The sequence below is a fragment of the Suncus etruscus genome, chromosome 15 (genome assembly GCF_024139225.1).
Source record: "Suncus etruscus isolate mSunEtr1 chromosome 15, mSunEtr1.pri.cur, whole genome shotgun sequence".
NCBI lineage: Eukaryota > Metazoa > Chordata > Mammalia > Eulipotyphla > Soricidae > Suncus > Suncus etruscus.
Genome location: NC_064862.1, coordinates 82,977,918 through 83,002,547, shown reverse-complemented (window position 1 = coordinate 83,002,547; position 24,630 = coordinate 82,977,918). Strand labels below are relative to the sequence as shown.

General features: G+C 58.9%; 3 protein-coding genes and 1 pseudogene across 5 annotated transcripts in view; 3 read left to right on the top strand and 1 right to left on the bottom strand.

Moving 5' to 3' along the window:
• Nucleotides 1–20,027, top strand: part of SBNO2 (strawberry notch homolog 2) — a 37,177-nt gene extending 17,150 nt beyond the window's left edge. The window contains exons 5-32 of the mRNA XM_049787964.1: nucleotides 3,566–3,727; nucleotides 6,750–6,833; nucleotides 6,955–7,051; nucleotides 8,158–8,312; nucleotides 8,435–8,568; nucleotides 8,656–8,746; nucleotides 8,835–8,978; nucleotides 10,664–10,781; nucleotides 11,062–11,167; nucleotides 11,430–11,583; nucleotides 13,281–13,457; nucleotides 13,539–13,636; nucleotides 14,105–14,184; nucleotides 14,481–14,669; nucleotides 14,954–15,117; nucleotides 15,233–15,364; nucleotides 15,610–15,745; nucleotides 16,178–16,290; nucleotides 16,365–16,436; nucleotides 16,582–16,690; nucleotides 16,807–16,881; nucleotides 17,120–17,263; nucleotides 17,730–17,824; nucleotides 18,065–18,157; nucleotides 18,240–18,371; nucleotides 18,447–18,523; nucleotides 18,643–18,833; nucleotides 18,931–20,027. Of these exons, the coding sequence (XP_049643921.1) occupies nucleotides 3,566–3,727; nucleotides 6,750–6,833; nucleotides 6,955–7,051; nucleotides 8,158–8,312; nucleotides 8,435–8,568; nucleotides 8,656–8,746; nucleotides 8,835–8,978; nucleotides 10,664–10,781; nucleotides 11,062–11,167; nucleotides 11,430–11,583; nucleotides 13,281–13,457; nucleotides 13,539–13,636; nucleotides 14,105–14,184; nucleotides 14,481–14,669; nucleotides 14,954–15,117; nucleotides 15,233–15,364; nucleotides 15,610–15,745; nucleotides 16,178–16,290; nucleotides 16,365–16,436; nucleotides 16,582–16,690; nucleotides 16,807–16,881; nucleotides 17,120–17,263; nucleotides 17,730–17,824; nucleotides 18,065–18,157; nucleotides 18,240–18,371; nucleotides 18,447–18,523; nucleotides 18,643–18,833; nucleotides 18,931–19,406 (3,798 nt within the window). The 3' untranslated portion in view covers nucleotides 19,407–20,027. The remainder of the gene's footprint in view (nucleotides 1–3,565; nucleotides 3,728–6,749; nucleotides 6,834–6,954; nucleotides 7,052–8,157; nucleotides 8,313–8,434; nucleotides 8,569–8,655; nucleotides 8,747–8,834; nucleotides 8,979–10,663; nucleotides 10,782–11,061; nucleotides 11,168–11,429; nucleotides 11,584–13,280; nucleotides 13,458–13,538; nucleotides 13,637–14,104; nucleotides 14,185–14,480; nucleotides 14,670–14,953; nucleotides 15,118–15,232; nucleotides 15,365–15,609; nucleotides 15,746–16,177; nucleotides 16,291–16,364; nucleotides 16,437–16,581; nucleotides 16,691–16,806; nucleotides 16,882–17,119; nucleotides 17,264–17,729; nucleotides 17,825–18,064; nucleotides 18,158–18,239; nucleotides 18,372–18,446; nucleotides 18,524–18,642; nucleotides 18,834–18,930) is intronic.
• The window catches only part of POLR2E (RNA polymerase II, I and III subunit E), a 140,318-nt gene that overhangs the window by 104,320 nt on the left and 11,368 nt on the right, over nucleotides 1–24,630 (top strand). The gene's annotated exons all lie outside the window — the stretch shown is intronic.
• LOC126031841 (uncharacterized) lies at nucleotides 12,216–12,306 on the top strand (annotated as a pseudogene).
• Nucleotides 20,587–22,722, bottom strand: GPX4 (glutathione peroxidase 4). Its single transcript, XM_049787959.1, has 6 exons — nucleotides 22,595–22,722; nucleotides 21,681–21,775; nucleotides 21,411–21,555; nucleotides 21,119–21,270; nucleotides 21,003–21,027; nucleotides 20,587–20,906 (listed from the first exon to the last, which is right to left on the bottom strand). The coding sequence occupies exons 1-6, from the start codon at nucleotides 22,676–22,678 to the stop codon at nucleotides 20,814–20,816; spliced, it is 594 nt and encodes a 197-aa protein (XP_049643916.1). The 5' UTR covers nucleotides 22,679–22,722; the 3' UTR covers nucleotides 20,587–20,813.

The following is a 24,630-nucleotide window of genomic DNA, read 5'->3' as shown; positions in this document are numbered from 1 at the left end:
AATGGGGGGCCTGGGGCTCTGGTTGGGGGGATGAACACTGCCACACATGGAGACCTGAGGGCCCTGCAGAGAGCTGGGGGGGGGGGGGTTGGGCCCCTCCTGAGTGCAGAGCCCAACTGCTGAGAATATTCTGGGGGCCTGTGAGCATTTGGGGATAGAATGTTCTGGGGGACAGAACCCTCAACCCAGGGATCATAGCAGAAGTTTCTGGGAATACTGGAACAGAGCACCCTATTACCTACCACTCAAAGAGGTGCAGCAGGGCTGGGCCCTCCCAGAAGCCTCAGGGTCTCTCCTCCAGAAGACAACGCAGTTGGCTACTGGAGCAGAGCACCCCCCGGCCGTGCACCCCAACCCCTGCCGTCATATTTGCAAGACCCCATTTGCGCAGGAGGCCCAGCTTGGCGTGTCACAGGGAGGGACACATGGCCTTAGTGGGAACATTACAGCAGTCACCTCACTTCGTGTCCCCAACTGTGACAGACACCCAAAGTCAGGGAAGTCTCCCAGGCCCTATCTCGCCCTCATGATCCCCATCCCTGTTAGCTTCTGAGGGCCCTGGAGAGACCCTCCTGTCCTTAGACCCACCCCCCATAAGCCCTAAGCCCCACACAGTGGTGAGAGGGTGGGTGGAAATGCTGTTTCCCCTGCCGGCAGCTGAGCTGCTCCCACAAACCCCTAAATTCACCCACTTCTGGTCCGGTCGCATCTGGCGCCCACCACCGCTATCTAGTTCCAGACCCACTTCCTGCTTGAAGATGTGGGTGGGGAGCCCTTCTGGACGTTTCTATTGCTGTGGAGGACCCCAGGGCCATGCCCAGCATTTGGGGCTGTGGGGACCTCAGTGGGGTTTCCTGGTGTGCATCCCGCAGCCCATCCATGTGTTCCCCAGAGACCTGCCAGTGCTTCCTCTGGCCCTGCCCTCTCAGGGCTGGGCAGTGAGTGGAGTCTCCCCAACTTGGGGAGTGTTGGAGGTGGGGCTCATGGCATAGCTGAGGGGTGCAGGGGCAGAATGGGGGCACTAGGGGCTGCTAGATAGAGCTCTGAACTCTGAGAGTGGGCATAAGGCTGTGGGGGGCTTGGTAGATCCTCAGCTAGGAGATGCGGCAGGCAAGGGGGTACAGGGGTCTGTGTCCCTAGAGGCCTGAGCTGGGGGGTTAGGGGAGTATGTCCTTAGAGCTCTGGGTTGGGGGCAGTGGAACCAGCCCCCTGTCTGGTAAAATCAAGGTTAGGAGGGAGGGTTTGGGGTGCTGTGCGAGCCCCCGCGAGGCCGACCTAGAGGGCGAGCGGGCGGGCTGGTGGCCCCAGAGGGCGGCCCCTGCGGCCGGTCCGCCCCGTTCCGTAAGCTGCGGGGCTGCCGGTAAGCGCGGCCGCGGCATCATTTCCTGAAAGCCGGCGGGGTCCGGGAAGGCGCCGTCGTGACTAACCCACATGTAAACGCGCCCGGCCCGGCCCGGCCCGCAGGCCGAGCATGAGGGAGCCGCGCCCGCCCGCCCCGGGCCCCGCCGGCCCCGGCCCCGGGCCCGCCGCCCCGGCCCCCGCGCGCTTCTGGCTGCGGATCGCGGCTCTCAACCAGGTACCTCGCGGGTCCACCCTGCGCCTCGCTTTTGGGCCCGAGCCAGAAGGTAGTTCCGAAGGAAGGGGGGCTCCTGGACCTTGGGGCGGGGTCGGGCAGGACTGAAACCGAAAGTTCCGGAACAACTCTTGGGCACCGGGACCGGGCAGGGAACCTGGGACAGGTGTGGGCGGGGCTCCAGGGCAATGATGAGCTCTGGTGGGGGTCTCATCAGGGATCCCCGCCCACCTGGTCCGCATCTGGCAGGGTGGGGCCCCCAGGGAAGGTGGAAGTACTGCAGGGGTTGTGGAGTGGGTTCCCCTCAGGGCAGGCAGAAGGTCTTTGCAGGGGTGTGTGGATCCCCCCAAGGTAGAAGTGTCTGCAGGGGTGTGTGGGTTGGGCTCCCTCGGGGTAGGCTGAAGGTCTTTGCAGGGGCTTATGGAACCCCCACGCAGGCGGAAGTCTCTGGAACCACTGCAGTCTGGGCTGTTGGCTGGGGGACGCGGCAGGGCAGGGGAAGGGGTCGGGATTGGGAATGTATCTAGCCCACAGTCGGACCTGGGATGGGGTGAATGGGGTTGTGGTATCTGGGGGTGCTAGGAAGGCAGCACTGCTCTGGGGGTGCTGGTCACTGGGGAAGGGAATCTCGGTCTTGATCTGGCTAGCAACTGGCCAGGAGGAGGACGAGGTGGGTCAGACCCAGACTGAGGCATAGGGGTGGGGTGAAAAGGCTACAGTCTGTCCCAATGCCCTTGCTGGGACTGGGGCCTTGGAGTTCTTGAGTCCCCAGGGGTTATCTGTACCTCGGGACCCCGGCGCTTGGGCGCCGACAGGTTGGGTCTCAGGCACCCCTCTTTGGTCTTTCACTGGACGGAACCATCAATCACCATCCAGGAGTACTTGTGAGGGGCCACCCTGGGCCGCATCCTCTCCTCTGGCAGGGTGGGTGCTGCTGTCCCCTGTGCCTGTGATCCTCATGGGTTTGTGTGTGTGGGGTCTACTATGGCCAGAAGTTGTTTCCGAGACAACCTCTTCTTTCTTTTCTTGGAGGTTCTGGGTGCCACATCTGGCGGTGCTCGGGGCTGACTCCTGACTGCTTAGAGATCATTTTGGTGGGGCTCAGGGGGACCCTATAAGGTGCCAGGGATTGAATTGGGTCAGCCACATGGAAGACAGGCCCCTTCTCCTCTGGATCATCTCTGGGCTGGGGTCCTCCTCTTCTGTGTGTGACCCCTCACCAGAGCCCTCACCTTGTGCCGCTCAGGGTGGGGAACAGGCAACAAGACATTGTGACCCCACTTCCGGGAGATGTCTAGGTGCTTCTCCCAGGTCCCTCCTCAACCCCGATTCTAGGGTATCCTTGTGCCTGATGGGGACCCCCAGCTGTGAGCAGGATGCCCCTGGTGGCCAACTGGCCTATTTGCAGAATGGGTGCAAAGGTTCAGGAGGGACCCCTATGGGGTGCTGCGTCCAGCAGAGTTGGGAGAGTGTTAACGATGTCCTATGTGCTGCTCCTGGGCCCCTGTGACTCTATTTGTTCAGGAGCTTCCTGAGCCCCGGGGAAGGGGAGATGTTGAAAGACTTCAGCCCCCTCCAGAACAGGGGTCCTGTTCCCACTTGGCTCCTGGGGGGCGAGTCACAGAAGTCGGACCCTGCAGGGCTAGAATGATTGCACATAGCCAACTGGGAGTTCACTCTCCAGCACCTTGTATGGTCCATCGAGCCTTGCCCAAATGATCCCTGAGCACAGAGCCAGGAGTCAGCCTTGTGCACCACCAGGTGGGGCCCCAAAACAAACAACAGGAATGAGACCCTGAGCTGGAGTGGGGGGTCATATGGGCACTGTCTTTAGAGATCTCACTTCTCTTAAGAACCCCCAAATCAGTCAGCTCTCACATTCCCTTCCAGCCTGACCTGGGGGTGGCTCTTAACTGTGCTAGTGTGAGGGGACCCAGAGGGCAGCTCTCCCGAGAGCCCTGGCCAGGTGTATTTAACATGTGCATCTTACAGGATTCGTACCTCGAAGACCTGTCCACGGCGTCCATCCTCTCATCGCCCGCAGACTCGCTGTCTGACATCGCTGACATCCCAGACTTCCCTGCCGCTGACAGCCTCAGCCACGTGCCCACCATCTGGGATGTGGTGAACCCTGGGCCCCCTGCCCCTGACAAGGTCAGTCCCCAGTTCTCCTGAGGGCAGCAGGGAAGGGGGCCCACATGCCCCAACCACCTCCCTTCAAATGGCACAAACTATGGAACTAGAGACAAAGGGTTTCCATGAGGTCACAGGAAGGTCCAGATAGCGGGGGTGGGGTGTGTGTATGTGTGTGTGTGTGTGTGTGTGTGTGTGTGTGTGTGTGTGTGTGTGTGTGTGTGTGTGAGCAGGAACCCCTAAAGATTGAACCTGGGACAGCCATGCAAAAGGCAAGCACTTTACTTGTTGTACTATCTGTCCTGCCTCAGGTTTGATTTTTTTTTTTTTTTATTTTGTTTGTGAGGCTGGAGTAATAGCACTGTAGGTGGGGCATTTGCCTTGCATGTAGCTGACCCAGTTTCAATGCTCAGCATCCCATATGGTCCCCCGAGCCTGCCAGGAACGATTTCTGAGTGCAGAGCCAGGAGCAACCCCTGAATGCTGCGGGCATGACCCAAAACCCCCCCCAAAAATTTGTTGTTGTTTGTTTGCTTGTTTGGGGGTCACACCTGGTGGTGCTCAGGGATTACTCTTGGCTCTGTGTTTAAGGATTACTGACTGTGCTTAGGACCATATGTGATGCCAAAGATCAAACCTGTGTTGGCCACATGTAAGGCAAGTGCCTTATCTACTGTATTATCTCTCTGGCCCTGGGTTTGATTTTCCTTTTGTGGGGGGCAGGGTAGAGGGGGTTTTACACCTGATGGTGCTCAGGGGTTACTCTTGGCTCAGCGCTCAGAAATCACTCCTGGGCCCGGAGAGATAGCACAGCAGCGTTTGCCTTGCAGGCAGCCAATCCAGGACCAAAGGTGGTTGGTTCGAATCCCAGTATCCCATATGGTCCCCGTGCCTGCCAGGAGCTATTTCTGAGCAGACAGCCAGGAGTAACCCCTGAGCACCGCCGGGTGTGGCCCAAAAACCAAAAAAAAAAAAAAAAAAACCCCAAAAAAGAAATCACTCCTGGCAGGCTGGGGGACCATTTGGGATGCCAGGATTCGAACCATTGGTCCTGGGTTGGCTGGCTGAATGCAAGGCAAATGCCCTATCGTTGTGCTGTCTCTCTGGCCCCTGATTTTCTTTAAAGGCAGATCTGACTTTTTATTTATTTATTTATTTATTTATTTTTATTTTATTTATTTATTTTTGTTTTTGGGTCACACCCGGCAGTGCTCAGGGGTTACTCCTGGCTCCATGCTCAGAAATCGCTCCTGGCAGGCTCGGGGGACCATATGGGATGCCGGGATTTGAACCAATAATCTTCTGCTTGAAAGGCAAATGCCTTACCTCCATGCTATCTCTCCAGCCCCTTATTTATTTTATTTAGGTAGGGGAGGTCCCTCAAAATTGGATAGCACTAAAAGGAGCTCAGGGGTCTAGATGGGTCCTTAATTCATGGAATGGCCTGATGAGGGGTCCTATCATGGGGTGGCCCAGCAGAGGCAGGGGTGAGCAGAAAGCTGGGGGGGTCATGCCCTGGGGTGAGGGGGCCTCTGGATTGTTTCAACATGGCTCTGCAGAGGACCTGGGGGACAGGCATTGCAGAGCTACATTGGGTGAGCCAGAGGCCCCCCATGTGCCAGACTCACAAAGGTCCTCCACTTCAAGCCTTTCTGGCCCCTATGGCCAGAGGGATGCTTGGAGCTAGGGAGTAAAGACCCTGGTTCAAGGCTGAGTAGTGGCGCTGGAGGTGTGGTGCCCAGCCCCACCCCTCCTACTTCTGGGGCACACACTGGTGGGCACTGGTGCGGCCCCTAAAAGCCCTGAGCCGCACCTGTGTCTCAGGACAGCGAGATTCAGCATGGGACCCACTGGTGCCCAGCCCTTGGCAGCCTCCATAGGCATCTCTGGTGCACCCGCCTGGGCACAGCCGCCTGCCCAGGCCACTGAAACCTAATGCCTGCCTCCCTGACACCGCCTGCCAGGAATCCACCCGACTGTTGCTCCTTTCCAAAACATGGGGTTAGGGTGGGGATGCCTTAGAGATGGGTCAGCCGGAAGGGTGCTGGCTCAGCACACAGCCCACCCAGCTTTGGTCTCCAAGCACAACATAAGGTCAGTCCCAAACACAGTCAGAAGTCAGCCCTGACCACTGCTAGGTGCGGCTCAAAATTCAAGACCAAAAAAAAAAAAAAAGGCACAGAGGAGCCGGAGTGGTGGCGCAGTGGTAAGGCTTTTGCCTTGCACACATCTGACCTAGGACAGACCGTGGTTCGATCCCCCAGCGTCCCATATGATCCCTCATACCAGGAGCGATTTCTAAGTGCATAGCCAGGAGTAAACCCTGTGCATTTTGGGGTGTGCCCCCCCAAAAAAAGGCACAGAGTTTGGATCTTTACCCACATTCTTTTTTAGGTTTGTTTATTTTTGTTTGGGGCCACCCCCAGTGATGCTCGAGGCTCAATCCTGGCTCTGCACTCAGGAATCACTTCTAGTGGGCTCAGGGGACCCTGTGGGATCCAGCGGATCGAGCCTGGTCTAGCCGAGTGCAGAAGTCCTCCCTGTTGTCCTATCGCTCAGGTCCTACTTCCTCATTCTTGTCCTGTGCCCCAGCTCTGTCCCCAACCTTGGCAAATACTGTAGACACCTCCCCACTCCCTCCCAGGAGCCCTGGCTCAGGCTGGCCAGCTGAGAGGTTTGAGGGGAAAGGAACCAGCTTTGTCTTGCTGGCTGGGGGTGTGTGCATGGGGGGGGCCTGAAAAGGCTGGGGACATCTGCAGACCAGGGGAGAGGGTTGAGTTGGCCTGTCTGTAGCCTTCTAAGGGTCCTGAGGCTCTGTCCTGTCCTGTGTCTATCTGGGCATACCCAGAGTGTCTTCTCCGGCTGCCTGGCCCATCTCTCTGGGCCTCCAGGCCTCATGGATACTTGACCATGGCCTGAACTCGTGGCTTGTGTGTGTGTGTGTAGAAAGGAGGCAGCACTGGGCAGGTGGCCAGGCCCATTAAGGCTTTGGCTCCCCACATCTGCTCAGGAGCTCATTCCAATACCCCCATTTCCCCTCCAGCTCTACCTGCCCGGTGGGGGGACTTTTCCAAGACTGGAGGATGCCATCTCCTCCCTCCCCAGCACTCCACATCATAGCTATCAGGTGAGCCTGGCCCACCCACTCATCTGGGGCCCTCAGACACTCTGAAGCCTGTCTTCCAGCTATGGAGATTGGTGCTGAGAGAAGTGGGGGGATTGGCTGCCTGATAGCCCCCTGAATTCAGTCTCAGAGTCAGCCTGAGGAGGAGGAAGAGCCCGAGGAGGAGGAGGCGGAAGAGCTGGGCCACACGGAGACCTATTCAGACTACGTGCCCTCCAAGTGTGAGTATGAGGGGACTATGGGGGGGGGGGGTAAAGGGGGGACTCCTTCCCATACAGTCTACACCTTCTATGGCAAAGTCAGTGTAACAGGCGTTTGGCTCAAACTGAGCTCACTGAAGGTCTATGCCTGCAGGCTGACCTGGAGGATTTTCTGGTCTCCTTTACTCCTTTATTGGTTATTTGTATATCCTCAAAGAGCTCCCAGAATGAGAAATTAATTCCCATCCCCTTGTCCCCTTTTGGGGGGAAGATTTTGGTAATATTTATCCACAGCAAATAATCCACATAGACAGGAGGGTAATGGGGTAAAAAGGTTGGGCGCATAGAGTCCTTTGTCAGCCTACTACCAGCTCCAAAAACCACCTGGAGCCAGCAGTAAAAGACCCTGAACACCTCGCTCCTATTTATTCAGCTCATAACAGCGCCCCCACCTGGAAGGTCAAGGTGGGACAACAAGCAAAGAATAATCTTGTTTTGGTTCTTGGGTCACACCCAGCAGTGCTCAGGGGTTACTCCTGGCTCCACACTCAGAAATCACTTCTGGCAGGCTCGGGGGACCATATGGGATGCCGGATTCGTACCAATGACCTTCTGCATGAAAGGCAAATGCCTTACCTCCATGCTATCTCTCTGGCCCCACAAAGAATAACCTTTTTTTTTTTTTTTTTGGGGTCACACCCGGCAGTGCTCAGGGGTTATTCCTGGCTGTCTGCTCAGAAATAGCTCCTGGCAGGCACGGGGGACCATATGAGACACCGGGATTTGAACCAACCACCTTTGGTCCTGGATCGGCTGCTTGCAAGGCAAACGCCTCTGTGCTATCTCTCTGGGCCCACAAAGAATAATATTAAGAAAATATTTTCATATACAACAGACCTCCATGTCTGGGCTGGGATGTGGCTGGACCCCTTCCACGCACTTGGCCCACTCAGACCAGAAGGCCGTGGCCACGCCCACCGGTTGGTTCACCATGCCCCATGTCCCTCCTGGCCCATCGGCCTTGCTTCCAGCTGATCGGAAGCTCTTCGTCACGCTCTTCCCCCATCTTCATCCTAGCCCACCCATTGACCGGTCCTCTCATTGACCCATTGATTTCGCCCCTACAGCTAAAATTGGGAAGCAGCACCCGGATCGCGTGGTGGAAACCAGCACACTGTCCAGCGTTCCCCCGCCAGACATCACCTACGACCTTGTCTTGCCCTCCTCAGACAGCGGGGTCCTGTCTGCCCTGCAGTTGGAGGCCATCACCTATGCCTGCCAGGTGCCCTGCTGTCTCCCGCCTGGTTCCAGCCCACCGGGAGTCTTAGGGGGTCCATGGGGAAAAGGGTACCAAGGGCAGCTTCTCCCCCACCGAACATCCTGACCTCTTTGTCCCGCCCACAGCAACACGAGGTCCTGCTCCCCAGTGGGCATCGGGCCGGCTTCCTCATCGGCGATGGGGCTGGCGTGGGAAAGGGCCGCACGGTGGCGGGGATCATCCTGGAGAACTACCTGCGGGGCAGAAAGAAGTCCCTGTGGTGAGCAAGCACCCACCTGCCTGTGGGAGGTGGGGGGGGCACATAGGGGTGGGGCTGTGATCTGACGCCTATTGGCTACACCCCCAGGTTCAGTGTCTCCAACGATCTCAAATACGATGCAGAGCGCGACCTACGGGACATCGAGGCCTCCGGGATCGCGGTGCATGCACTGAGTAAGGTTAGTGGGCGAGCCCCAACTCTAGCCTCCCCTCTCTCTACCCCCCCCCAAGGGCCTCCCCGGTCCCACGCCCGGGCCTCTCCCCCAGATCAAGTATGGTGACAACACTACCTCAGAGGGCGTCCTCTTCGCCACCTACTCCGCCCTGATCGGGGAGAGCCAGGCAGGTGGGCAGCATCGCACACGCATCCGGCAGATCCTGGAGTGGTGCGGGGAGGCCTTCGATGGCGTCGTATCCTGCCTGACTGTCCAAGAAGATGGGCCAGGGCGAGGGCAGGAGGGCAAGGCTGGAGGGGCTGGAGGGGGACTGTGAGGTCAGGGGCTGGGATGGGGCAGGGAGACTTCTAGGGGACATGGCCTGAGATTGGGCGGGACTTTACAGAGGTCTTTGCTCGTGGGGCGTGGTCTGGGCGTGACTCAGGTCCTGGGGTCGGGGCTTGCCCAAGCCACCTCTGCCCTGGAGTTTCTCAGTGCCAGAGGCGTTGCAGGAAGGCTCTGGACGGGCATGCTTCCAGTTGGAGGGTGGGTAGTTATCAGCTCCACGAGGTCTGGCAGGGCCTCCTGGCTCCAGTGAGTTGGGCCTGTAACCACAGACTCGCAGGGAGTGGTGACTGCTATGCCACTGCGAGGCTTGGGGAAGTGCCTTCTGGCAGAAGTGTGGGGGCGCAAGGGCGCCTGCCTGGCCCGTTTCACCCCACACACACTGTCTGGCCCAATCCTGGTGGCCGGATACCCAAAGGACTAAGTGCTTGGCTCTCCTTCCTGTGCCTGAAAACTTGGCGTGCAGCGCCGCCTAGCGGGTGGGGTGGGGGAGTTTGTGTTTTTCTATTTCACTGCCCAGGTCACTCAGATGCCACACTCTTCCCAGATTGTCACCCATGTAGGATGCCTTTGACCAAGGACATTGCCCTTGGAACTCCTGCAGAGTTCCTAGTGTTTCTGTTTCTGTTGTTGTTTTGCCAAACCCAGGTTAATTCTCTGTGCTTAGGTCTTTTTGGGGGGTATACATCCAGTAATGCGCAGGTTTACTCCTGCCTCTGTACTCAGGAATTAGTCCAGTGATGCTCAGGGGAAGGATGTCAGGCATTAAACCCAGGTCTCTTGCAAGCTAGGCAAATGCCCTACTGGCTGTCCTGTCACTCTGGACAAGCCTTAGGTGCTTTAATTTTAATTAAAAAAAAATTTTTTTTTGTTTTTTGGGCCTCACCCAGCAGTGCTCAGGGGTTACTCCTGGCTGTCTGCTTAGAAATAGCTCCTAGCAGGCACGAGGGACCATATGGGACACCAGGATTCAAACCAACCACCTTTGGTCCTGGATCGGCTGCTTGCAAGGCAAACACAGTTGTGCTATCTCTCCGGGCCCCTTAATTTAATTTTTTAAAAATTTTTTTGGTTTTTGGGTCACACCGGACAGTGCTCAGGGATTTTTCCTGGCTCTACGCTCAGAAATAGCTCCTGGCCGACTCGGGGGATCTTATGGGATGCCGGGATTCGAACCACCGTCCTTCTGCATGTAAGGCAAATGCCCTATCTCCATGCTATCTCTCCGGCCCCATTAGGTGCTTTTAAATGATATACCTAAAGCCAGAGAGCTAGTACATGGCATAAGGTGTGTGCTTTATATGCAGCCAGCTGAGCCTGGTCTTATCCTGGATACTACAAAACGTGTCCTTAATGGGTTCAGAGCCACTTCATCATACGGCCCCCCTATGAGGTTGTCTAACTTATGCACACTGAGGGCTGACCACAGTAGCTCCCTACCTTTTGTGGTCATCTCAGCATCATGTCTCTGGCCTGTGTACCCTCCTGAGCTCTCCACCCCAAGGCCCAGATTCCAACCGCACCCCCGGCAAACTGGAAAATCCTGAGTCGTGCCACTGGCTACATTTAGTCCCATCCTTAACCTGCGCCGTCCAGATCGTGTTTGATGAGTGTCACAAAGCCAAGAATGCCAGCTCCACTAAGATGGGCAAGGCCGTGCTGGACCTGCAGAGCAAGCTGCCGCTAGCCAGAGTGGTATATGCCAGCGCCACAGGTGATTGACCACCGCCGTGGAGGTCGCCAGAAGGCCAGTCATGGCTCCGTGCCCACTGTCCATCACACTAGGCCCCAGCCCAAAATACTAGGCCTTCTCACTGTGGGTGATAGGTGCTGTCCTGAGAGCCTGGGAGGTGGTGGGAGCAGACCCCAACCTGGCCTTTTGTCCACTCAAGGTGTATCTGAGGTCTAGGCCCAGCCTGGTGGGCAGGGATGGCGAAGGTGTCCCTCCCCGGTGATGGGCGGGGCTAACCAAGCTTCCCGCCCCCTCTGCCCAGGTGCGTCTGAGCCCCGGAATATGATCTACATGAGCCGCTTGGGTATTTGGGGCGAGGGCACACCCTTCCGCACCTTTGAGGAGTTTCTGCACGCCATTGAAAAGAGGTGAGTGCCCCTCTCACTGGGCTGGGGTGGGGGTGAGCAGTGACTGTCGGGAAGAGGTGAGCGCCTCTGAGGTGTCCATGGGGAGGAGAGTGGCCCTAGGAGAGAGGTGCCCGCGCCCCCATCGCCCCTGCCTTTGCCTATGCTGTCCTTGCCCTCTAGCTTCAGCCTCTCCCCCAGCATGGCTCCATCCCTTGGTTGGGGGGGCTCCTGCTATAAGGCGACAGGCCTCGCTCATTGCTGAGGTGGCCCTGTCCCCTCGCAGGGGTGTGGGCGCCATGGAGATCGTGGCCATGGACATGAAGGTCAGCGGCATGTACATCGCCCGCCAGCTCAGCTTCACAGGCGTCACCTTCCGTATTGAGGAGATCCCGCTGGCTTCTGCCTTCGAGCTCATCTACAACCGCGCGGCCCTGCTGGTGAGTGGCACTGAGCTTGTGGCCCTTCTGAAGGCGGCTATGGGAGTATGGGGCACACACTGGTCCCCTGAGCCTGCCAGGAGCGATTTCTGAGCACAGAGCAGGAGTAACCCCTGATCGCTGCTTTGTGTGAACCAACCCCCCACCCCCCAAAAAAAAGATAAGGGCTGGGCACATAGAAAAGCTGGTAAATACATGGCTGATTGGGGCTCCATCCCTGGAACCCTTTAGGGTCACCCGAGTCCCTCAGGAGTGATCTCCTGAACACAGAGCCAGGGATAAGCCCTGACTACCACCAAAAACAAGAATAGAAACAAAATAAAAAGATACAACTGGGGGCCTGAGCGATAGCACAGTGGGGGGGCATTTGCTTGTACAAACCCAGGATGGACCTGGGTTTGAATTCCAGCATCCCATATGGTCACCAGAGCCTGCTGGGGCAATTATTGAGCACAGAGCCAGGAGAAAACTCCTGAGCACCACCAGGTGTGACCCAAAAACCCAGGGGAAAAAAAAAGATACAACTTGGAAAACCCGAGCAGGTAAAGTGCTGGCTTTATATACAGCTGCCCTTGGGTGATCCCCATGCCCCTCAAAAGAGGATATCATAGGGCTTCAGCAGCTCTATAATATCCTATAAAATTGGAGCCCTATAAAAACTGGAACGATACAGAGAAGATTAGCATGGCCCCTACGCAAATTCGTGAAGCGTTCCATATTTTTGTGGCCCCCAAAACAAAAAACTAATAAACAAAAAAGAGGATATTATAGGGCTGAGAACTAGTTGGAGGGGGCGGGCAGGTGCTTGTTTGCCCTGCAGCCAACCCTTGCTCAATGCCTAGCACTTCATGGTCCCTGGAAAACAATAGTCAGGGGTCACTCCTGAGGCCAGAACCAAGAAGAGTCCCTAAGCATCATGGAAAAAGAGATTATTGTTTTTTGTTTTTGGTGCCAAACCCGGAGGTTCTCAGGGGTTACTCCTGGCTCTGCACTCAGGAATCACTCCTGGTAGGCTCAGTGGACCATATGGGATGCCAGGTATCGAACCTGGGTCAGCTGCATGCAAGGCAAACACCACCATACTTGCTGTACTATTGCTTCAGCCCCGGAAAGAGAGACTACTGGCGGGGTGGGGGGGGTGGGGTGTGTGTGTGGAGCAATAGCACAGCTGTAGGGCATTTGCCTTGCACCTGGCCAACCCCAGATGGACAACGATTAAATTCCTGGCATTCCATACGGTCCGCAGCTTGCCAGGAGCAAATTGAGCACAGAGCCAGGGCTGAGCACCACTGGGTATGATCCAAAAACAAAACCAAAGAAAAAAAAAGACTATTGGGCTTGTCATGGAGAAGACTCCAGATTCCCCAACATGGTCCCCTGATCACCATCTCAAATGGGCAAAGATAAAAGTTTCTTTGGGACCAGAGGTTGAAGTGCTTGCTTTGCATGCAAACTGACCTTGGCACCACATAGGATCCCCCTGAACTACCAGGAAGGATCTCTGAGTACACAGGCAGGAGTCAGCCCTGAGCACCATTGGGTGTGGCCCAAACCAAAAGTTGCATCTGGCACCTCTGTGCCACCAGGGTTGAGGGTTCACTCACGGTGCTAATGCTCTTCCCCCCTCCCCCCCAGACCACTTCTTGTGGCCCTGCAGGTGCCATGGGGTGGGACTAAGCAGAACCCTGTCATTGCAGTGGGCCGAGGCCCTGGGCGTATTCCAGCAGGCAGCTGACTGGATCGGCCTAGAGTCCCGAAAATCGCTGTGGGGCCAGTTCTGGTCTGCGCACCAGCGCTTCTTCAAGTACCTGTGTGTGGCCGCCAAGGTGGAGCGGCTAGTGGCTCTGGCCCGCCAGGAGCTGTCCCGGGGCAAGGTGAGTGGGGGAGGTAAGCAATGGAGGATGCCCCATGGCAGGGGCCTGCAGTGGGGCTGACTCTTTCCCCCCTCCCCGCAGTGTGTGGTCATCGGGCTACAGTCCACAGGTGAGGCGAGGACCCGGGAGGTGTTGGATGAGAAGGAAGGTCAGCTTGACTGCTTTGTCTCGGCTGCTGAGTAAGTGTCTAGGACACCCCCCAGAGCAACCCCCACAGTTGGTGTTTCATGGAGGGTGTTCTGACCCCCTTGTGGGGTCCCTCACATCTAGAAGCCCCCCTTCTGTTTTGTGTCCAGCCCTGCCGGGAGGCCCAAGTCCACTGTGTCACCATCACTGTCTCGTGTCTCTGTCCCCACTGGGTCCCCCCTTTTTTTTTTGGTTTTTGGGTCACACCTGCAGTGCTCGGGTTACTCCTGGCTTTATGCTCAGAAACTGCTCCTGGCAGGCTCAGGGGACCATATGGGATGCTGGGATTTGAACCACCATCCTTCTGCATGAAAGGCCTTACCTCCATGCTATCTCTCCGGCCCCGAGTCCTCATTATTGTCCTCGTCTGTCCCATCCCCGTATCTCTGCTCCATCCACATCTGTGTCCATTCTTCCATCTGCTATGTCCCCATGCTGACTGTTCTCGCATCCCTTTCCAGAGGCGTTTTCCTGTCCCTCATTCAGAAGCACTTTCCCTCCAACAAAAGGAAGCGGGACCGAGGCAGCTGTAAGCGGAAACGTATGTGTACCTGCTCCCCTTTCCCCAGCTGTCCCCATGTGGTCTTTACACTTCCCAGACAGGCCCAACTCAGGGCCAAGAGTCCACCCCACTGGACAGGGGCAGAACTAGGAATCCACCTGGGGACCCCTCTTCTAGTTTCACCATCTGGGGAAGTCTTTGAATAAAAGGGTACTGCCTCCCCAGGAGAAGCATGGGGATGTGGCACTGTCACTCATGACCCCAGCCAAGGTCAGCCTAGCCCAGAAGGGGTGAAGGCCACCAAGCTACCTCTATAACATGGGTGTTCCCTGCAGGGCGGCCACGGGCCCGCGGGACCAAGGCGAGGCTGGTGTGTGAAGCAGGCGGCGTGATCCGCCTCAGCGAGGACAGCAGCACCGAGTCTGATGCAGGGCTGGACAGCGACTTTCACTCGTCCCCCGAGTCACTGGTGGATGATGACGTGGTCATTGTGGATGCCATCGGGCTCCCAGTTGATGACCGAGGTGAGTCTTAGGCCCCATGGCTCTTGCCTGTCTGTCCCCTCAAGCCACTGACCCGGCGGGTAGTGGTGTGGCTCCCAACTTCCAGCCTCTCTGGGTGCATTTCGGTCTGTATCAGGATATGTGGGGGGAAACCCCAGAAACAGAAAAGCAACATAATCTGGTCCATGGTACACTAGCATCCCCCAGACCTCGCTGGGCCAGGCTCACTTCCTTTCCCAGTTCATCCCATTCAGGTTGGGGGAGGGGAGCTGGGCTTGACCATCTTCACCGTGGCCCCCCCACAGGTCCCCTGCAGCAGCGGGACCCCCATGGCCCTGGTGTCCTGGAGCGGGTGGAACAGCTGAAGCAAGACCTTCTGGACAAGGTGCGGGCGCTGGGCAGGGAGCTGCCAGTCAACACCCTGGACGAGCTCATCGACCAGCTCGGGGGGCCAGAAAACGTGGCTGAGGTGAGTTTCGTGGGGCACTCCCAGGTGGACACTGTCCATGGCTGTGCTGGGCTGGTCCTCTCACCCCATCATCCCGCCTTTTTTTTTTTTCCATCCCCACTTTTCATGGCCACAGATGACTGGCAGGAAGGGCCGCGTGGTGTCCAGGCCCGATGGGACAGTGGCCTTCGAGTCCCGGGCAGAGCAGGGTCTGTCCATCGACCACGTGAACCTGAGGGAGAAGGAGCGGTTCATGAGTGGGGAGAAAGTAGGTTGGGGTCTGGGGGAGCAGGGGGGGACAGGAAGAGCCCGCAAGAGGGGAGGATGTGTGGGGACATGGTGTAGACATGGGGGAGAGTGTGGTGGGCTGCAACATGACAGCAGTAGGACTGCACAGTGACTCCATGTGTCCGGCCAGGGGTCCACATCCCCTCCAAACAGCCCCGGACCCCTGTGAGAGCAGGGGAGGTGGCCTTCACCTCACCACTCACTCTTCTTCATACCCCCTCCCAGCTTGTGGCCATCATCTCTGAGGCCACCAGCTCCGGCGTCTCCCTCCAAGCCGACCGCCGGGTCCAGAACCAGCGGCGCCGGGTCCACATGACACTGGAGCTGCCCTGGAGTGCTGACCGGGCCATCCAGCAGTTCGGTAACTGCTGCCCCTGCCCAGAGCCAGCCCCCTCGGTGGCCCCACCCACCACCCACTGACCACACTGACAAAGGCCAGCCCATGGGTCTAGCCCAGGGGTCTCAAACTCAATTTACCTGGGGGCCGCAGGAGGCAAAGTTGGGGTGATCTTTGAGTGCAAAGTCAGTAGTAAGCCTTGAACATTGGGGGGTGTGACCCAAACAACTAAAACAAAACAAAACAAAAAAGATTCCTCTAGGGCAGGGCCACAGAATGTTGTATGGAGGGCCATTTTTGGCCTGTGGGCTTCGAGTTTGAGACCCGCTGGTCTAGCCCCTCCTAATATTTATGCCCATTTATACTCCTTCCCTGACCTGCCCCTCTGATGCTGCCTCTCTGGCTTTCCTCATCCACTCCATGTTTCCAACTCTGCCATGCCCCCTCCACCCGCAGGCCGGACCCACAGGTCCAACCAGGTCTCGGCGCCCGAGTATGTCTTCCTTATCTCTGAGCTGGCGGGGGAGCGCAGGTTCGCCTCCATCGTGGCCAAACGGCTCGAGAGCCTGGTGAGCTGGTGTGGCTGGGTTGGGGGCTGGGAGGTGTGTGGGCCTAGGGTCACGGTTTCCGTCTTTCTGGACAGGGGGCTCTGACCCACGGGGACCGCCGTGCCACCGAATCAAGGGACCTCAGCAAGTACAACTTTGAAAACAAGGTGGGGGCTTGGGAGGAGGCTGGCCAGGGCCAAGCTGAATCCTAGGGAGGGGAGGCTCCAGGGATTGGAAGGAAGCAGGTTGGGCTGGGCCTTGGGGCAGGGTGCCCCAGGCAACATCTAAGCGGCCTCCTCTGTGGCCCCACAGTATGGTGCCCGGGCACTCAGCTGTATCCTGGCCACCATCCTGAGCCAGGCCGAGAACAAGGTACCGCCGCCCCAAGGCTACCCTGGAGGGGATGCCGTCTTCTTCCGGGGTGAGCAGGGGTATCCTGGAGGGCCAGCACAGCGGGGTGGGTAGCTTGAGAGGGTGCTTTTGCCTTAAAAGTACCCCAGCCCCCTGGGTTCACATGAAATCCTGTGTCCCCCACAGACATGAAGCAGGGGCTACACTCCGTGGGTATTGGAGGCAGGGAGTCACGATCTGGAGGCCTGGATGTGGAAAAGGGTGAGTTCCTTCACCCCATATACCATCAGGACAGCCTCCTGGAAGGTCCTATGTGGGTCCTCAAACATCCCAGCAAGACCCCCTGGAGGCCAAGCCTCAGCTCTCCAGGGGTGGGTTCTCCTTGTCCCTCCCTCCCCCTTCCCTGGGGCCCTCCCCACAAATCCCAGCCAGGTCCCCAACCCTCTCTGGGTTGTAAATGGCTGTCTGGAGCCCCCTTTCCCTCCATTCCCTCCCCCAGATTGCTCTATTACCAAGTTCCTGAACCGTATCCTGGGTCTGGAGGTTCACAAGCAGAACGCGCTGTTTCGGTACTTTTCTGACACTTTTGATCACCTGATGCAGCTGGACAAGAAGGAGGGCAAATACGACATGGGCATCCTGGGTGAGGACCCTACCACTGCCAGGGGGACGGCTCATGTGTGAGGCGCTGTGCTGCCACCTTCATCCCCCAGAAACGGGAAGGCAGGTTCCCCCAAGTTACTAGTTAAACAGGCCTGCAGCCTCCAGTTCACATGTGGGAGTGGGAGCACCATCAGGCCTCCTCTTGGGGGTAGTGAGGACCCCGTGTTCGGGGAGACCCGAGTACTGGGAAGCAGGAGCTGGGTTGATTATTTCTAAAAGCAGAGCTTATTCCCAATGCCCCTGAGTCTGGGCTTACACTGGTTCTAGAGGCGGGCAGGTGGAACCTCTCTAGAGCTAGTCTGTGCTGCATGGACGGGCATTGCACCTGTGAACTAGGAAGGACCAGATCCCTGCCCCCCTAACTAGCCCTGACCCCGACTCTGAGCCATAATGGGGACCTCAGCCTGGCCCTGCTGACCAACACCCCATCCCCGCCCCCTCCCCAGACCTTGCTCCAGGCATTGATGAGATCTACAAGGAGAGCCAGCAGGTGTTCCTGACGCCTGGGCATCCGCAGGACGGCCAGGTGGTCTTCTACAAGGTGAGGCCAGGGCCCTGCCTGGATATAGGGTGCCGAGGCCCCGCCTTCTGTCCGCAGCTAGGTCCCGCCCACCCCACACCAGACCTCCTTCCACCCACATCTAAGCTTCGCTCTGGGCCCCGCCACAGTGTCCCATCTTCCTGCCCGCCCAGGGCCCCGCCTTTCCGCCCACGCCAGCCCAGGCCCAGCCCCACCACCACCTCCGCTAGGCGCCCCGCTTGACTGCACTTTCCCTGGCAGATCAGCGTGGACCGCGGCCTGAAGTGGGACGACGCGCTTGCCAAATCATTGGAGCTGACCGGCCCCTGTGACGGCTTCTACCTCTCCTACAAGGTGGGCGGTCGAGGGAGGGACCCAAAAGTCCCTGGGTTGGGCTCCCAGTCCCTGGTCACCGACCCTCTCTCTCCCCCAACAGGTGCGAGGAAACCAGCCCAGCTGCCTCCTGGCCGAGCAGGGCCGCGGCAAGCACTTCACCGTGTACAAGCCCAACATCGGGCGCCAGAGCCAGCCCGAGTCCTGGGACAACCTGTGCCGCCGCTTCCGCCTGGTGCGCAGAGGTGGCAGGGCTGGGGACAGGGGGCGGGGCGGGGCGGGGCGCGCTGGTGACCCCCGGTCTGTCCAGGTGACGGCAGAGGAGGCCCGGGAGCATTGGGAGAACATTTACGCCTTCTCCCTGGAGCACTGCAGTCACATGGCGTGGTGAGCACCCGAGGGCCATCCCGGGGCTCCCAGGAAGGAGCTGAGCCAGGAGAGGGGAGATGGGCGTGGGGCCTGGGGGTGCCAAGGCGTGCGGGTGCCAGCATTCTTTCTGGCCGCAGGAACCGGCAGTGCCGCCTGGTGCAGGAGGGCAAGGACTGCCAGCAGGGCCAGCGGCTGCGGCACCACTACATGCTCTGCGGGGCGCTGCTGCGCGTGTGGGGCCGCGTGGCTGCCGTCATGGCCGACGTCACCAACAGCAGCCACCTGCAGATCGTGCGCCTCAAGACCAAGGACAAGAAGAAGCAAGTTGGTGAGCGCATGTTGGCACAGGAGGGGGGTTCCGGGCGCGTGGGGTGGTGGGGTCCAAAGCCAGATGTGACCCCGTCCCCCGCCTCCCGCTTCCGCAGGCATCAAGATCCCCGAGTGCTGCGTGCGCCGAGTACTCCAGGAGCTGCAGCTCATGGACGCCGATGTGAAGCGCAAGAACGCGCAGGTCCTGGACTGTGGGGCGCCCCCTGCCCTGCGCCCGCTCACGCTGCCCAGTGGCCCTGGCGAGGTGCTGGACCTCACCTACAGCCCGCCTCCCGTCTTCCCGCCGCCTGCGCCCTTCACCTTCCCGCCGCTGCCGCCCCGTGAGCCTGTGGCTACCGGTGCGCCGCTGCTGGGGATGCCCGAGCTGCTGGGGGACCCCTCGGGGCTGCTCAACCAGCGCTGCGACATCAACTTCAAGGAGGTGCTGGAGGAAATGCTGCGCTCGCTCCATACTGTGCCCCCCGCCGAGCCCCCCAGTGGCCAGCTGGGCGCGGTAGGGGCTGGAGAGGGGCCTGGCGGGGGCCCGGAGCGCCAGAGCGTCATACAGTTCAGCCCCCACTTCAACTCCTAGGCTCCCCACTTGTCGCTTGGGCGGCCGCCCCCGTAAAGCCATGTTTCCTGTAGGGGTGAGGAGTGCCCCAGCGGGGCGTACCTCCCTCCTCCCAAGTGGGTGATGAGTGAGGCCCGGACCCCCGCAACTACTGAGGAAGTGGGGCCGGGTGCCCCTGGCCCCCTCAGTGCCTTTATCACCCCGCGCCCCAGGGCCTGGTGTCAGGAAGAAGCAGCTCCCATTGATGCTGCCGGCTTGGGCAGACGCCTCAGGGCCCCTGGACCAAGGGTGGGGGACCCTCTCTGTGCCTCTGCTGCCTGTCAGGCCTGGACCGGGGCTCCCCACTGCCACCTTATAAGGTCGGATAAGGCCCAGATCCCTGAAATCCACAGAACTGGGTGGCCCCAAGGGCTGGATACTCAGGAAACCCCAGGTGCTCAGGGCCCCGACATGTCGGGGGCTCCGTGGGGCAAACTCCCCGTTAATATATGCAATCCCCCTCCTTGCTGTCTGCTCCCTAAGTTATTACCCAGCCCCCTCGCCTAGGCCAGGGTGGGGGTACTCCTAGTTTCTTATATTTATGGTAAGTTCAGGTGTATATATGTAAAGAAATCTTTTTTAAATATATGTGCCTTTTCGCTACTCCCCAGCCTCTCTCTCTCCACAGCCATGGGGACAACAGAAAGTGGGGGTTCCAGGGATGGGGTTCTTTTCTGCACTGTAACCTGGCCACTGGCATCCCCACTGACCCACTGGGTGAAAGCTGGTGAACTGAAGGCAGGCAGAACCTTCTGGAAACCAACCCGCACCCCACCTGAGAGCCAGGGACCTTTGTGGAGGGATAGGGGTGGGACAGGTGATATACCACAAGTTCCTGGGCCCTGGCTCCTCCTCCAGCAGTTCCTGGAACCACCCCTTCCTGATCCACCCCTGAGCTACAAACAGCACCCTAGGCCCCCAGGGAGGCCCTAGCTCAGAGTTCACCCCAACTTCCTCCTGGCTGGGTACCCGCAGGTACAGTGCCCTCAGCCCTTGAGCAAAGGACTTGGCTCCGGACAACCAAGTGATTATCTCTCGGATCAGATCAGTTGTAAGGCCACAGGGCTGGGGATTAGGGACCCTGAAAACCTCACTTGTAAACGCTGAACCCCCAGAGCTCTGACCCGACCACTAAAGCCCCAGGTCAGGAGGAGGCAGGAAATGGCCAATTTATTTGTTTTATTCCAAGAAGGCGGTGGGGGTTGGAAGGGGACACCAAGCCTGAGCTGGGCCTTGGGGGGCCTTCCTCCGGCAAGGGGGTGCACGCCGGGTTCTCGGGTCTGCCCCACCAGCGGGCTGGTTTGCAGACAGACCTTCATGGGCGCCGGGTGGAAGGCTCCAAGGGGCCCAGTTGGGGGGCTCGGTGTGGGGGGACGCAGACTTGTGCAGTTATAGGTAGCAAGGCAAGTCTTTCTCGATCACAAGGGGCTCCTCCATGGGGCCATAGCGTTTCACCACGCAGCCATTCTTGTCAATGAGGAACTGCGGAGAAGGGGTACTTGCTGTAAGTCCTTATGGGAACCACACACCTCTAGGCCCCCACCCCTAAGGCCAGTCAGGTCAGCCCCAGCCACTTACCTTGGTGAAGTTCCATTTTATGGCACTAGAAAAGAAACCAGAACAGGTGAGACATTGGCAAGGGGAGCCACCCCCACCGTCCTACCCCGCTTTCCCTCCCAGGCCCTCTCACTCACTTCCCCAGAATGCCCCTCCCCTTGGGCTGGGCTTTCATCCACTTCCACAGGGGGTGGGCATCGTCCCCGTTCACACAGATCTTGCTGAACATATCGAATTTGACATTATAGCCTGCAGCAAATTCCTTGATCTCGGCATTGCTCCCTGGCTCCTGAAAAGGGAGGGCAGAAAAGTTAGGTGCAGAATGGGGGGGGGGGGGCTGGTGACTGGGGAGGGGGGGCAGGCTGGTCCTATCCAGGTCCATGATTCCACATATACACAAACACACACACAGAGGGATGTGTCCCGCACCTGCTTTCCAAACTGGTTGCAAGGAAAAGCCAGGATCCGTAAACCGCACTCAACATATCGGGCGTGCAGGTCGACAAGCTGAGTGTAGTTTACATCGCTCTTGCCTCATTGCGAGGCCACGTTGGTGACGATGCACACGTAGCCCCTGCAAAAGCAAGCGGGAAGGGGCGGTCAGAAGAGGTACGAGGTCAGGTCACCTCCCCACTCCACACGGGCTACCAGCCATGGGGTCCCCATGAGACTGCAGATGCGCACACACGCCACACGCACCGGTACTTGTCCAGGTTCACCATGCGCCCGTCGATGTCCTTGGCTGAGAATTCGTGCATGGAAGTTGCACAGCGCCAGTCATCGCGGGACGCGCACTGCAAGAAGGCAAAGCGCAGGTCAGGCCACGGGGACCCCTAGACGGATCGGGGCCCCGAAGTACCCTCCTGTTACTTCTCCCGCGCCGCCGCCGCCGGGAGGCTCTGAACAAACGGGTCCTACAAAGGGCGTCCTGGCGGCGGGAGGGACTTGCGCGCAACGGCCCGGGCCTGCCTGCCTGCCTGCCTCAGAGTCCGTCTCGGAGGTCGGTGGACACGGTTCCTTCCTCCGGCCGCGAACCCGCCTGCGCCGGCGCCGGCGCACTGGGCCCTTCCGCCTCCCGCAACTTCGTCGTCGCCGCCCTCGTCGTCGCCGCCGCCAGCACCGGGAGCAGCTTCGGGCCCGCCCGCAGCACCCCCGGGAGCCCGCAGCTTGGCGGGACATGCTGGGCCCGGCCCCGGCCGATCTCTGCCCACCCACCGAGCGCGCCTCCCTCCCCTGGCACCAGAAAGGGGGGGCCGTCACCAGGGCGCCGGGGCACCCTCTATGACGCCACCGCACTGGGCCCCGGGGTGCACCGGGCGGGGGGTGAGGCGGAGACGCCCCAAGGCGCGTGACCCCTTGATCCAGCCCGTCGGTGGGCCCCGATCCCGGGGACGAGGCCCCCTCAAAGGTGCCCTCCGGTTGTCCGGGGGGTTGCCCCAGATTGGTGTCCCTTTCCCTCCGACTCTCGCGCTGACCCCCAACTTTGACCCCTTCGGCCGCCATGGGGGCCCCCCAAGCGCGTGACACCCCAACCCGCACGCCCGCCCAACGGCACCCCCTTTCCCGATCCCGCCGCACTCACTCCTTCCCTCCCTCCCTCCCTCCTCACTCACCATGGTGCTGACCAGGCCGGGCACTGCCAAAGCTCCGCACAGCAGCGCTGGCTTCAGCAAGCGGCAGAAACGGCTCAAACTCATCTCGGCGGCGGCGGGGCGGCGGGGAGTACCCGGAGCAGCGGCTCCTCCCCTCTCCGAGCCCGGCCAATGGATGCGCGCGGCTAGGCCGCTCCTCCCCGCCCTCGACCACGCCCACCTGCGCGATTATTGGCCAACCTCGCGGGCGCCCGGACGACGCAGCGCGAGCAGCCAATGGGAGGCGAGGGTAGGCGTGGCCGGGACGTGGTCGACCGCGAGCTTTGTTGATGCGTGCGAGTGCGCATGCTTACTAGCCGCCTGCCCAACCTTCCGATTAGGGACAGTTATACGGGGGTTGCGGGACACAACTCGAGGCCATGACGGGGCGCGCGTGGGAGGGAAGGGCGCGGACTCGCAACTGGGATAAACACACACGGGAGGGGGTGATATTCTTGGGAACCTCAATAAAAGTTGGAAGGGGGAGGAGCCGGCCTTTAGGTTGGCAGTGGATCCTGCACCCCCACCCCAACCCCGTCCCCCATGTCCATCCACTTGGGTTGGGTTGGCCTCCAGGGGCGCCTCAGAAGAGACCCTGGAGGCAGTTCTACTGTTAGCACGCGGGGGTCCCCAGAGCTGGCCTTCCCTGGGTGAGGATGAAAACGGTTAACGTGTAACCGTGATTTGGTCCCCACACCCTGGACACGAGCCACGGGCACTGGGCCCTGAATTTCCAAAGAAAAGCTGTAAACCTGTAAGACTTCTCCCACTCAAGTTTCGTGGGGCAATTTCCTTGGCCCCCAAACAGCGCTCAAGACAAGAGCACTTGACTCCAGGAGTGCAAACCCTGGGCCCGCCTCATTCCTGGGCACTGACTCATGGGATTCCATTGTGTTCGGCTGACCCCTGCCCCCGGCCAGGCCAGCAGCGCGTGTCCCTTGGCCTCCAGCGCCACCGCCCACCCAGCCCAGCTCTGCAAGAGGCTTTGGAAATGGAGCCAGGAGCTCAGACACTTGCTTATTTCCTAATTGTACCAGGCCGGTTCCAGCCAGCTTCTGCCTTGCACCCCATCCTAGTGGGGTCCCCTGGCATTTCAGGAGCTTCTCACCCCCCAGCAGTGACACTCACTGGGCTGTTTTGCAGTATAACAAGACTCAAGCACCATTGACAAGCCCACCACCCAGATGATTTCATATTTGGGGGTGGCAGAAAAACTAAAAGGTCCGGTGTGTGGGGGTGGAAGGGAGGAAGAGATAAAGCAAGTCTTCCCCTTTGTCCTGATTAGACTGTCAGATAAGATTGGGGTGCTGGGGCAAGGGAGATACTAGAGTAAGGAAGGCCCTGACTTGCCTTACAGGTAGCTGACTCCGGTAGCTGACTTCAATCCCTGGCACCCCATATGGTCCCCTGAGCCTGCCTGTTGTGACCCCTATGCACAGAACAATGAATAATCCTTGAGCACTACTGTGTCCCCAAATCCCCCGTAAAGGAAGTATGGATGGCTGGTCTCCATGGCAGGAACTAGACCCCAAATTCTAGGAGCGTCTCATCTTTTTGTTTTGGGATCACATTAAATGAATCTTGGGGGTTACTCCTAGCTCTATGCACAAGGATTTTGACTGGTGAGGATCAGGGGGCCCTGTGGCCTACTAGGGATTGAACCTTGAACCCTGGTCAGCCACATACAAAGAAAATGTCTTTTCCTCTGTGCCATCTCTCAGCCCAAGGTCTCCCACCTTTCACCAGAGGGATTCCCCATTGACAGATGGTAAAAAGCTGGGCCCTGCCCTGTTATCTCCCTGGGAATCCACTTATTATCTAAGCATCCATAATCTTGCCTCTCTTCTGTCTTTTGAGGGGGTTGTTTTGTCTTGTTTTTGGCTCACACCTAGTGGTGCTCAGGAGTTAATTCCTCTTCTCAGGAATCACTCCTGGGTGGGTGGAGCTGAGAGAACCATATGGGATGGTGAGACTGAATCCCAAACTTCTGGAAGCAAGGCAAGTATCCTACCTACTGT